The 14,330-nt window shown below is 42.0% G+C and overlaps 1 protein-coding gene across 2 annotated transcripts in view; it reads right to left on the reverse strand.

Annotated features, from left to right (window-relative positions):
• Positions 1-1,078: 1,078 nt before the first annotated feature.
• Positions 1,079-14,330, reverse strand: part of RGS8 (regulator of G protein signaling 8) — a 37,155-nt gene continuing 23,903 nt past the window's right edge. For both annotated transcript variants that reach the window (XM_081948943.1, XM_081948942.1), the window contains exons 5-6: positions 4,830-4,996; positions 1,079-3,815 (exon numbers count right to left, since the gene is read on the reverse strand). In XM_081948943.1, coding sequence (XP_081805069.1) covers positions 3,633-3,815; positions 4,830-4,996 — 350 coding nt within the window. In that variant the 3' untranslated portion in view covers positions 1,079-3,632. The remainder of the gene's footprint in view (positions 3,816-4,829; positions 4,997-14,330) is intronic.

The raw sequence follows: 14,330 nt of genomic DNA on the forward strand, positions 1-14,330 counted from the left end.
TGCCTATTTTTCCATTAAAACAATGTTCTGAATAATTAGGGTATTTTTATTTCCAAGAAAGAGAATTTCCTTGCACAAAAGCAGTTACCAAAATAATTATACAGCTTTCAGATGTTTCCTTTCATTATATATATATATATATTTTAAGTTCACTTTCCTATAGTCTAAACCATGGGATAAGCTTTCAGAGGCTAAAACGGAGGCAGAAAGCAGATAGAAAGCTCATCTAATATTCCACTGTTTCTTCAGAAAAATATTATCAGCATAATGAAAAGTTATGCAAACCTTGGCGTTTAGAAGTTAAGACCATTAAAATGAATGAAACTTTTGTTCAAGGGCTGGACTGCAGTGCAAAGCACTCCACATGAAAGAAAGAATAATATTTATGAAACAGCCTTGCAACCACCAGTGTGACTGGTTCAAAATAATGTTTACTAGTCTATGACCTTGCATAAGCTTGTGCAGTATTTTTCCATTCTGTACTATATGCTAAATGAGTCTCTATTTAAAATCTTGCTTCAGAATACTTTAAGCTTTTGCTAAGTGAGGAGGTGAGGGTAGCTGCAATACAACCCAGTATCTATCATGTGATCCTAGGAGAAATAGTCCAGCATAAAAACCCATGAAGGGCCATAGATACTCTTCTCCTTTGCTTAATAAGCTCTAATTGTTTGTAGGTGTTAAATGACCAAAATCCAAAGATTTTATATCCATACACACAAAAACCCCATAGAACAGGGGTGTCCAAAGTTGAGAACTTTAAGACTTGTGGACTTCAACTCCCAGAATTCCCCAGCCAGCTATGCTATGCTGGGGAATTCTGGGAGTTGAAGTCCACAAGTCTTAAAGTTCTCAACTTTGGACACCCCTGCCATAGAAAGCCCACCCTTGATTCCCTAAGAAACCTCCTAAATTATTCTTACTCTGTAATTTTAGAATGTCTCTACTAGGAAATCCATTTTCCTTCCTTCTCCTTTATCCAGCACATTTGATTCCTTCTGAATTGTAACCACAAATCTACCAAGGGACCATCATGCAGCTCAATTTTCTACTTCATTTTCTTCTTTTTTTAAAAAAAAAAGTGTATTATTTTTATTACATATGGGGGGAGGGACTGCATAATACGACATATTTGAATACACTCTCACACCAGAAATACATGCAAATAGAACGACTCCCAGCACTCATCTGCTCCTCCTCCTCCATTCATATTTGCAATTCCTTATCTTCATTTTGGTGGGTTACACTGCAGAGATTTTCTACTGCAGAGAATCATACTGGATTCATTCTATGCTAAGTCATAGGGTTACCAAACTGCATTGATTGAGTTCTTATTAAATGCTAAGCCAAAACTAAGCCCAAGACAGAGTGGCTTAGCATTTTTTGGGCCTCCATCCAGTGTGATTATCAGGAAGAGCTCCAGACAGCAATGCTTTGAAATCGCCTCTGGAAGAAAAATAAAATTTCAGGAATGTTTCAGGAATGTGCTATATTTTCTCAGGCAACATTGGCAGATTGGTTTCGATGGTGGCGGCAGCTGGAAATCCAAGGCATATGCAGTAATTCACCTATATTTATTGCTTCTGCTTCATCCAGTCTGCCCCCTCCTGTCTCCGTTTTACCTGATATCCCACATGGGTCCTGTTAGTTAGCAGAAATAAGCTCAGCTGCCTCCCTGCAATCACATCAAGTACAAAGTCTGTCGTGAAATATTTATTCTTTGCAAAGCCTGGCAACATCATGACACAGCAGATGTCTAGGTGAAGTCTATTTTAAGCTGCAAATCTCAAAGTTATGAAATACAACATCTGCTATACATACATAATTGGGCATGCTGCTGTAAGGGAAGAGAAATGTGGGCTGGATGATGTCTAGTAACTAGGCCGTTCACGCAAACAGAGCTTCAAGATAGGGCTTTTCATCAAAAGACGGATATTTCCCCCCGCAAAGCAGGTTTCCTAGAAACAGGGTCAGACCACCAACATCAGTTTGGTAATAATAAATAACAGGGCGTGGGGGGGAGAGGGGGTGGCAGTGTCATTCAATCTCCCAACGTGAGGAAAATGACCATTCTCGTCAGAGTCTGGGATGTTTTGCAGCTTTGTCTCTATGACTGAAGATCTTAAAGGAATAAAATTGGGCTTCACACCCAGAAGTGCTCTTCCTTGGGGCAAAACAAAACAAAACTCATCATTTTTGTTCCAAAAATGTTACCACTCAACTGGGTGTTTTGAAATAATCAAGTGAGGGGAGCTGCAGCCATGTGTTCTTACTTGTTAATTCAATATTCTAGATCAGGGGTCCCCAACCCCTGGTCCATGGATGGGCACCGGTCCGTGGCATGTCAGAAACTGGGTCACACAAACAAGTGAAGCCCCATTCATGGGATGCAGGCAACACATGAAACCATGGCTCCTCTGGTCCATGGAAAAACCTCTCTCCATGGAACTGGTCCCTGGTGCCCCAAAGGTTGGGGGGCCCTGTTCTAGATCCAGTCCCAAGCTGAATTCCCAGAAATTTCTATTAACAAAACAAGTCTTTCTGGGCAAAAAGTAATCTGTTACTTCTAATACCCATCTGCCATTTTAAAAAATCTAGCACCTTAGACAAGTTGTCCAGTAACAGAACTAGCCATGTTAATCAAGGTTGATTGGTCCATTCTGTGCAGGAAACAGATGTTTTGACCAGGAAGAAAGACCTTTGCCTCCTTAGTCTAAAATATGAAAAATGTATTCAGAAATCCTTGCCAGTACCAGTCTTACTATCAGGCAATGTGAAGGGGTTACTTTAAATTACACACTATTTTTCCCTAGTGTCCATTTGTACAAATTATTTTCTAAAAAACGCAATCTTCAAAATATTGATGGGAAGACATTGAATTTCACATCCAGTTGTCATTACTTCAGCATTTCTGTTTTATACAGAGGATAAAGTGGGATGGGGATATGATCCCATATGACCTACCAGATGCTGCTTCCAGCAGTTACAATCGTAAAGGATGCTCAGACATCTGGAGGGCTGTGGGTTTTTCTATCTCTAGCCTATAAACTGAAATTATGTGAACCTGAATTATTTGGACAAAACAATTGACAATATCTTTTTATGTTCATTCAAAATCGCTTTCCCTAGTTCAGTCCCCACCAGATGTGTTTGGGCTGCTGGAAACACCAGAAGCTGCAACCTCAAAACAAACAGGTTGGAGATGTTAAATACAATTATAATTCTGTTACATGCTTTCCTTCCAGCAACATTTCAGACAAATAGTCCAATATGATCATTGTTCTTAACCCTACTTTTACTTCAATTCATTGATTTGTCCAAATATATTGGAATATGCTAGAAGCTTCTATCAGGGTTAGACTAAGGATTTTACTTCTATACATATGCATGGTCTTCAGTTAAAATATGGACATGCATACATAGAACTATGAGGATCCAAAGACAGCACTGATTCATACTGTGAAATGTTTTATCCATGTACACAACTCAATTTCTCCATGCTTCTTCCATTTCTCCTCTCATTCTATTGCTGTTGTAAGGAAATGAATTTAACATCACACATAGAAATGGATGTGGCTAGTGCAAGAAGCTTGTGGCGCCTAAGGAGGACATTCCTCCTCCCGATCCCTGCCTTAGCTGAGCCTCCTCTGGGTTTGAGACAACAGGTCTGAATACATTTTGGACCTCAGGAACCTGGGGTAAGAGTCTTTTTCCATAAGGCTGTGGATTTTCCCTTGGGCTTGGTCAAAACATGATGGTGATGGTTCTTCTAGATTCCTTCTTGTTGCCTCTCTTGTCTGGAAGTCTATGTTGACCTAAGGAGAGAAAAACACGAAAATAATGTAGATAAAACAATTATCTTCCTATTCCTTTCATTTGAATGTTACATAGTCAAAAACAAATATTTTGCTTTCATCTGAAAAATGAATCTAATATCAGGCTTGCTGACATATTGATGACATTATAGAACAGTGATGGGGAACCTTTTTGGTGCCGAAAGGGAGCACTTCGTGCGCACCCGCGCTCATCTGGGCTGTGACCAGGAAGAGGAGCTGCCCACGGGGCATACACGCGCTGGAAAATGTACTTCCGGTTTCCGGCACATGCATTCCAGCCAGCAAGTCTTTTGGTTACTGCCACACATGCACATGCAGCAATCAGCTGGCTAGCGGATGCCGGAAAACAGAATACCAGCTCTTCCGGTTTCTGGCACTGCCGCACGCACAAAGGCCAGCTGATCGGCACGTGCGCATGTGCACCAGAAACCCAGAAGAGGAACGCCCAACGCTGTGCATGGCAGGCGATATGGCTCTGCATGCCACTTCGGGCACGCATGCCATAGGTTCGCCATCATGGTTATAGAATATTGACCACTTGTATTACCAACTTACGGTTTGGTAAACAACCATCTGTATATGAAAGTAATTATTAATCAATATTAATTATTTCCTATCCTTCCCTTTCACCGTGAAACGTAGTTGACTGTGAGCCAGTGATTATCTCAAAATCTAACACACTTCACAGGGCTGTGTGGATAAAGGGATATGCGGAGAAGGCAATCATATATCCTTGGATTTGTTTTCTTCAAATATTCAGAAGAATAATATCATTTTAAAGACACTTTAGGTGTGATGTAGTTTATTCAAAGATGACCGAGACATCATCAGAGTGATTATGGTTTCTTCAGTTGCCACAGTAATACCACAGATCTCTAAGAATCCCCAGCCCTAAAGGTAATGCTGAAGTACTAAGTTTGATGAACCCAAGAGGAGAAACTCTCGGTTCCCAGCCATATCCTGCCCAACTATCCATGCCTTCCATCTGCTAACCTCTCGTGGTGCTTGCACATCGATAAATTCTTCAAAAATCCGGTGGGCCTTGGTAGCTAGTTTGGTAGTGGATCGTATCTTCTTGAATTCCTCGCATGCCAGCCAGAACTCCAGGTTTTCTTCACTGAATTCTGTCTTCAGAAAGGCACGAAATGCAGCCACTCCATCTGGCAAAAAATATTTTAACATGGTTCAGAATTAAAGGTGGCTGCTATTTTCCATTGTGGCATCCTTGCATGAATCGATGGCAGAGTAAAACAATAGAAATTAGCAATTCAACATGATTCAGTTCACATTGCTAATAATTGGGAGCATGGACATATCCACACTTAGTGCTTACTCCTTGAACTTCCTACTTTTCCTTATGTACATATGAGGGTTCACTGGTGTACTATTTCATCATTTTTCACATCAGTTTAGGTATGAGGGCATCACCCTCAACTTCCTAATAGCCCAAATTATCTCTGGATTATTTGTGAACTGTGGTTGAAACCCTTGTATTTCAAGTGACTGGGAAAATAAAATTATGCACTGCTAGGAAACTTTTTAAAAAATACAAAGAGAAGTGGGGGGGGGGGGGACAATGTTTTTAAAAGTTCCTGGCAGATTTCAAACCAACAACCTTCCATTTACAAAACAAGAATTATGGCCATTTTGGTATTACTGCATTCATGATAAATGTAATTATGAAAGGTATTAGACATCATGGTAAACACTGAGTCAGTTGAAATGGCATTCTGCTTCTGTGGGGTAGTCAGTGCACCTATTAGATCGGTGAATGAAGGCACACTCAGGCTTCAGAGTAACAAACAGCTCTTTATTAGCACAAGTCAACTATGTACAAACCAGAGAAGGTTCAGTCTGACAGCAGCCCTTTTATAGGGAGTGTCAGACCCTTCGACCAATCTCTATTCCCACCAGGACAGAGGACCTTGGTGTAAACCATTACCAATGTTTCTGGTATCTAACACCCCTCCCCTCTTAGATGGGCTCAACCGACTTGTGACGTAGTCACGCAGGTAGGTGGGCTTTCTGGTGGCTCACCCAGACCTGCGCAGTTCAGTTGGTGGGTGTTCTTCAGTCAGGTCGGATGGACCTGTTGTCTCCGCGGCTTCGCCTGGTGGAAGCTCCTGGAACTTTGCACAGGCCGAGGGGAGTTTCTGGAGCCGGTTCGCTCGGAACTCGCTGCAGGCCTGCAACACTTAAAGATAAGTGCCCCAGTACCTTCGGGATTGAGTTATCTGTGGAAGGAGTGAATTCGTGCTCCTTTTGTGTAGGGATTTGGCTAACTCGTGCAGGAATTATCTCTGGTTGCCTAAGACTGGAGTTGGAGATGCGGCCACGGAGTTGGTCAATGTGCCGTCTCCAATTTCGACCATCCTCAAGTTCTAATAGGTAAGAGCGAGACCCGGTGATGCCTATTACTGTGGCAGGAATCCAAAGAGTTCCCCCAACGTAGTTGTGAGCATAAACTTGATCCCCTACACTAAAGTTTCTTATTTTGCCGGTCGAATCTGGGGGCAACATGGCAGAGTAGTTTGGGTGTAGCCGGTCTAAGTGGGACCTTAGCCAGTGACCCATTAGAAGCTCAGAAGGGGTTCTACCAGTGGTAGCACTTGGCGTGATGTGCTGAATGAGGAGGAATTGATCAACCAGTGTTTGCCAATCTCCCAGGCCCATCCTGGCTAGGGCTTCTTTTGCAGATCTCACTATTCTCTCCACCTGATCATTGGAGGCCAGATGGAATGGAGCAACCAAGGCATGTCTGATTCCCTGTGCTGCTAAATAGGTCTCGAATTGCATGGCCATGAATTGGGGCCCGTTGTCAGAGACCAAAACATTAGTCAGGCCGTGAGTGGAGAAAAGTCTCCATAGTGCCTTGATGATCGCTTCTGCCATGGTAGAGGTCATGAGGACTACTTCTAGCCATTTCGAGTAGGCGTCCACAACTACCATAAAGGTCTGGCCATGAATAGGGCAGCAAAATCTATGTGCACCCTAGACCATGGTGCTTGAGGTCGCTCCTACTCCTTAGTGGGGGCCTCTGGGGGAGCTGGTCTGGACTCCTGAATGGTGTGCAGGTAGCCACCCATTCTTCTATCTCCCTGTCCATGTTAGGACACCACACGTAACTCCTGGCCAAAGATTTCATCCTGACAATTCCAGGATGCCCTACGTGTAAAGCTTCTAATACTGCAATGCACAGTTTGGGTGGAACAACGACCCGGTCTCCCCACAGTAAACAACCATTTATTACTGACAGTTCATCACACTTGCAGTAAAACATTTTAAATTCAGACCCCACAGGCCCTTGGGCCATCCCCTCCATACCCAGTTCAAAACCTGTCAGAATGTAGAGTCTTTTGCTGAGTGGCAGGCAACATCACAAGACAAGACAGGACCAGCCTCAAGACACTCAATGAGGAGGACTGGCGTCTCAGGGGTGGGGTCTGCAAGCAGTTCAGGGAGTGGGCATCGACTCAAGGCATCGGCATGCCCCAAGATAGAGCCAGATCGATGGACGAGGCGATAGCTGTAGGCCGCAAGAAAGATTGTCCATCTGGTCATTCGCGGCGACAAGGAAACAGGAATAGGTCGGTCCCCAGCCAGCAACCCCAGTAACGGTGTTGTCACGGTTTGTGGTCCATGACAAGTTCAAAATCACGGCCGTAGAGGTACTTGTGGAACTGTTTTACACCAGTGACTGCAGCCAAACCTCATCATATAGGATTCCCAGTGTTCGGTGGCTGGGTTGTACGGAGTCGGTGGGGCGTGCATTGTCATCTTGTGTTCCTGAGCATGTTTGAATTTGCCTCTCAAAGATGGCTGCTCGATGCCGCACCAAGCTCTGGGCTGGATTGACTTGCTGGATTGTCGTTCTCTTTTTGTTTGCCTAGTTGCCTTCCGATACCACCCTCGTCGTCAGTGTTAGATCGGTAAATGAAGGCACACTCAGGCTTCAGAGTAACAAACAGCTCTTTATTAGCACACGTCAACTATGTACAAACCAGCGAAGGTTCAGTCTAACAGCAGCCCTTTTATAGGGAGCTGTCAGACCCTTCGACCAATCAGATTGAATCTCTGTTCTGGCTGGAACAGAGGACCTTTGTGTAAACCATTACCAATGTTTCTGATATCTAACAGCACCTATGGTGTTAGCCTACATCAAACTGAAGCCTATTGTCCAAAATGATTCCTTGCCCTTTCCGATGAGAGATCACGATAATCCTTAAGCATATTATTTGCAAACATTAAAAAAATATGCATGGAAAATCCAAGAATAATGTTTGGGCATTCTGGAAAAAGAGAAATCTATCTCCACTTATTGAGAAGAGGAAGTAGATCCTGCTGACTTCCCACCATTGTTTCAAAACAGGAACTTCAACATAGGCTTGACAGGGGCTTCACCCTGAAGGTTTCTACTGAAGGTGCTTGATGAGGCCCACGCTACCAGTCAAGGGAATCCCACTAGTGAGTCACTTCCTCTTTGGCTGGAGAGCAAGTGAATAGCAACATCTGTTTAATTAAATCTTCCATTCAGGCCATAGCTAATCAAATCGGAAATGGTAGAATACAACTCATGCTGCCACTTCAATATCCTGTTGTGTCTTTCTGAGGAATGTGTCGTACCAGAAAAACAAGCATGAGTATCTTACTGAAATAGATTTTAAATGCTTACCATTTGAGAAACATAATTGGATCGAAGATCAAAATGAGATGAAATGAAGATTGTGATTGAATGGAATATTGTACCCCGGGTGATCTCTGAATATGAATGATTATAAAGTATTTCTGATTCCCATTGTGTGTAAAAACAAGTATCTTTATTCCACTCTTTAAACTAATGAGGGAGGGAGGGTGGGAGAGAGAGAGAGAGAGAGGGAGAGGGAGAGGGAGAGGGAGAGGGAGGGAGGGAGGGAGAGAGAGAGAGAGAGAGAGAGAGAGAGAGAGAGAGAGAGAGAGAGAGAGAGAGATTTGCTGCAGGCTACAGGTAGTGATGTTAGTGTCCTTACCTCTTTACTGTTTGATAACTGATACTTTGAGCAATGGAGAAAAAGGCCTTTAATAACAGTGTTTGCATTTCCTCTTCAGCAGGTTCTAAGAAATTCTGCCTCTCAAAATACTATAGTCAATTTTTTTTATTAAAACAAATTAGTTGTAATTCAACTGAGTTCTCCCAGAGGTAGTAAACCTATATCTGGACTGTACAACTGCAGGTTATAAGTGGGCTTCTGCAAACAACAAAACATATCCACCCAGAAAGCAGAGAGTCTGATTGTTGCTGTTATTACACAGAAGAGGCAGTAAACCCTATCATTCTTTATCTGAAAGTACATAGATTTATCACTTCAGAAGCTGAGATTGCCTTGTTTGTTGCTCAATGCATTATGCCAGGCCAGCCAATGTGTTTAGGCAATGATTCAGTATATTAGATGAATCTAGTGCATTCGGTTAGCCATCAAATTAATTTTATTTGTTATTTTATATATTCATTGAATTTATATCCCACCTTTTCTCTTTAAGTGCAAGATAGCCTACCTGGAGTCTTCTTTAGTTTTATCCCTTAATAACAGTTTTGTGAGATGGGTTGGGTTGAGTGAAAATAACTGAAAATACAAAATCTGTATGTTCTGATACTGGCTTTGTAAATGGCCCCTTTTACTGGAGGTAACTTATTCCACATGCCTCAAGAAGACTTGGGATTGATTCTTTAAGAGATTTAAGAGATTGTGCAATAGGCCCATTTTTTCATCTGACCCTCTACGACCACCAAAAGTCAATGGAGTTGATAGTCTCTTCTGTAAGTAAAGATTCTTCCTGGGAGTAATGACTGGAAAATCACTATCCTAAATCAAGTAGAGAGCTTTACAGGTGGGTCTTCACTTTAGGTGGCCACCCCATCTACGTACTTATGGAAAATGATGTGAAGCTGGCATTCATCCCTGCTCTTTCTTAACTCAAAGAAATTGCAGAGGAAGGCAAAAGAATCCCTTGTATTCAACCTTCTTGCAAACCTTGAGTGAATAAATATATATATACATATTTAGTATAATAATAAGAATAAATAAGAATAAATATAAATATACATATTTAGGCATACCAGGGGTTGTAACACTAACACAAATACATATATATATACATATATATATGCTGGTTTTGTTGTATTCGGGTCTTTTCCCGTGTAAGGTTGAGATTGCCGAAACGTTGCAAAGACAATCTCAACCTTACACGGGAAAAGACCCGAATACAACAAAACCAGCATACCTACACCCGTGAAAATCTACGAAAACACACACACACACACACACACACACACACACACACACACACACACACATACATACATATATATATATATATATCCTCTTTTAGAAGGTTCCCCTCTGATTATGAAGTTCAAGTGAGTTGAATTATCAGTACAAATAGCGTTTGGGCTTAGCTTTGCCAACTTGTAATTGTGATGTTATAATAAATGTGGAATAATGATTGTTTTGCTAGGCTCAAAAAAGTGGGAGGCGTACTCAGTAACTACCAAATCAGTTCCCAAATCTCCATAGTTCGGAATCTGTCAATATGCAAATTCTCTCTCACGGTGGTAAGATAATTCAGCCTTATCTTCATTTTGTCACTAAACCCCTGCTCTTTCTTGTTTTGAAATTCTAGTAGTATTTTGAAATATGGTTAGCAATATTTTATCTCTGTGGAAAATACTGAAGGTGTTTTTTTTTGTTGAAATGTGATTTATTTTATTTATTTATATTCCACTGTTGTTATTTTTATACATAATTGAAGGAGGCAAACATACCTAACACTCCTTCATCCTCCTACGTTCTCCACAACAACAACCTTATGAGGTGAATTGGATTGAAATATGGTGACTGGCCCAAAATCATCCAGCCATCTTTCATGCCTAAGGCAGAACTAGAACTCACAATCGCCTGGTTTTTAGTCTGGTGCCCTAACCACTAGGCCTTCTTTTTGTGCAGATCAAATTTAATACTGCTTCCCTGAGGATTGAGAATCAACCAATGCATGGAGTTCATCAGGTGATACAAGTGCAGGGAATCCTCGATTTACGACCACAATCAAATCCAAAATTTATGTTGCTAAGAAAGACATTTGTTAAGTGAGTTTTGCCCCATTTTACGACCGTTCTTGCCACAGTTGTTAAGTGAATCACTGCAGGTTGTTAAGTTAGTAACACAGTTGTTAAGTGATTCTTTTTCCCCATTGACTTTGTTGTCAGAAGGTCGCAAAAGGGGATCACATGATCCCGGGACACTGCAGCCGTCATAAATAGGAGCCTGTTGCCAAGCATCTGAATTTTGATCATGTGACCACAGAGTTGCTGCAAGGGTCGTAAGTGTGAAAAACGGCCATAAGTTGCTTTTTTCAGTGCCGTTGTAACTTTGAACAGTCACTAAACAAAACTGTTGCAAGTCGAGGACTATCTGTAGCTATTTAACATGTTTTTAACATTACAGATTCTGGCAATCACAGGAGAACAACATTTTGACTTTAATAAGGAACCAGGAATATAGCAGTCAGACTTTTGCCCAGCATCATTTGTTTTTCTAATTGTCTTGGGATGTTTTCTAAAAGAATAAATAATTTGGGCAAGAGATAAATGGGATTTTGAAATGCTCTGCCAAATGGCATGGCAATGCCTTTAAATTACTTTAGGGAAGGAGAAATTATCCAGTTGTTTCTCAAGGGAATTGTCTGCCATGAAATACTGTTATTAAAAAGAAAAGAAAAAAAACATCCAGTGGGAGCAGTACTGTCACATTTACACTTGAGATTTACTTGAACGCTGGTAACCCTGTGATGCTTTAGGTTTTTTGAGGGAGGGTATTCATACACAATCCTTTGCTACTTTTTCTCAACTATTTCTAAAGTTTTCTTGTCCTTTGAGATAATTTCTAATATATGTGTGTATATTTGTATGTGTGTGTCAGTGGTGGGTTTCAAATTTTTTTAGAACCTCTTCTGTAGGTGTGGCCTGCTTTGTGGGAGTGGCTTGTCAGCCATGTGACCAGGTGGGAGTGGCTTGCTGGCCATGTGACCGGGTGGGAGTGGCTTGCCAGCCATGTGACCAGGTGGGAGTGGCTTGCCGGCCATGTGACCAGGTGGGAGTGGCTTGCCAGCCATGTGACTGGGTGGGTGTGGCCAACTTGTTAAATGTGGTGAAATTCACTTAACAACGGTCTTGCTTAGCAACCAAAATGTTGGCTCAGAAACTCTGGCATTTGAAGCACGCAAGTCTTAAAGCTATCAAGTTACAAGACCCTTGCACCCTTAACCCTTTAGAAAAAAAATCCCAGGGGTGTTCAAATTTGACAGCTTTAAGACTTGTGGATTTCAACTCCCAGAATTCCTCCTCTCGCTCTTCATCTTGATGAGTGCGGACGGGTGGGGGGAGGGAGCTGGAACCGGTTCTAAATGGCACTGTAGATTTGTGGAATCTCTTCTATAGAAGAGATTAGAACTGGCAGGAACCCACCCCTGGTGTGTGTATATATCAGAGGTGGATTGCTGCCAGTTTGGCCCAGTTCGGCTGAACCAGTAGTGGAAGTCAGGCCTGGGTCACAGAACTGGCGGTCACCCAGGCCTGCCATGCCCCCGAATCGGTTCCCTCGCAGCCGGTGGGCTGCCGTCATTTTTAATTTCAGTGACTGCGCGTGCGCAGTTCACTGTAAATTGTTCTGTGCATGTGCCTGACGTGCACAGGTTGCAAACCGGTAGTAAAACCGGCAGCAACCCACCCCTGATATATATATGTATGCATTTCATCAAACAGATTTAAAAGAAAAAAGAATGTTGTTGCCCGGCATTATGAGAAGCTATTGTAATTGTAATTATTAATCATAGTTGATGCTATAATTAATGGTCACAGTTACAATATTTTCTCATAATGTTTCATGTATTGTCCTGCCCCTTCCCCTTTTTTTCCTGGCTCTCTGCTTTCCAGCATCCTTACATAATTTGGGGTTTCTCAGCTAGACGGCTTGCCAGAGGACGTGAGGAGTTGAGCAGAGGCTGAAAAAAGAGGAATACTTTCCCATGTTTGATAGACTGGGAAAAAACCCTCTCTTTGCTTCAGAAAGCAGCTTGGAGACGTCAGAGGGCAGAATGAGCAGCTGGAAGTAGGAGATCCAATATGGACTCCTGGCTGACTTCCCATCCTCAGTTTATTCTGGGATTATATAAAGAAAACATCTTAAGAAAAAGGAGCTTGACTCCTGGGAACTTGTTTCATTATTCTCTTTTTTCTTGCAGCTTTTGAAAGCTCCCACCCACTTCTCTCCCCACCCATATTCCTAATCTTCTCCCTGCTGGGACTTGCTCCTGCTCAGACTGCATATTTTGCATATATGTCTTCATTTAATTGAAGAAGGATTCTGTAGGGTGGGTTCTCATTCACATGCAAGAAGCCATCAGTGGACTGTGAATGCATGAGAAGACCAGCTACTTCATTGTCATGTCATCTGTCCGTATTATAACAATTATTATAATTATAACCGAATAAGAGTTGGAAGTTTTCTTGGGGGTCTTCTAGTCCAAGCCCTTCCTCAAGCACGAAACCTTACACCATTTAACATATAACAATTATTAGATACAAATAAGGAAAAGTAGAGAATAGGATGTATGGATTTGCTATTCCTTTTCTTTGATGCTGGGCCAGAATAATCAGTCCTATGATTTTTGTAAACCTCAGGGGGCAACAGTGACTTAAAAGTTTGGATTAACCTTTGGGCTGATGATAAAATCTCTAGTTTACTAAAATTAGCAGAAACAGGATGTAACAAGGTTCCCACACAGTCTGTCTGTCTGTCTCTCTCTCACCCTCCCTCCCTCTCTCTCTTTCTCTTTCTCTCTCTCCTCCCTCCCTCCCCTTCTCCTTCCCATTCTCTTCCCCTTTCTTTTTCTCTAAAAAAAGGGGATTGGCCAACCATTCAATCTATGGTTTGCCTGTTCCAGTCAAAGTCTGAGGAAGGGAGGTTCACAAGAATAATTGCTGCCAAAAATTTGCTCCTCTGTCGCTGTAATGCAGGGGTGTCCAAACTTGGCAACTTTAAGACTTGTGGACTTCAACTCCCAGAATTCCCCAGCCAGCAGAGCTGGCTGGGGAATTCTGGAAGTTGAAGTCCACAAGTCTTAAAGTTGCCAAGTTTGGATACCCCTGCTGTAATGTGATTGCAGTAACTGAAGCTCTATTTGAAGCTCAAAAAAATGTAACTTGATGTCTGCAAAGGACAGAAATGGCCACCGTGTGTTTATTGTAAGACAAACACTCTTGACATTTGCCCACTGTGCTGGAGAAAATAAATCTAACAAACAAAATAGAGGGTGTGTCCTTTTTCCTCCTTATCTTTTGGACATCCTCAGGACCAAATCCAGCTTCTTTCTTTGTCTAATTCCATTGGGCACAAATTAACCCACTCTACCTTCAAACGCCCTGTAACCTTATCTAAATCAAAGGATAGAAGCCTTGCTCAC

The sequence above is a fragment of the Natrix helvetica genome (genome assembly GCF_964273705.1).
Source record: "Natrix helvetica genome assembly, chromosome: 3".
NCBI classification, from domain to species: Eukaryota; Metazoa; Chordata; class Lepidosauria; order Squamata; family Natricidae; genus Natrix; species Natrix helvetica.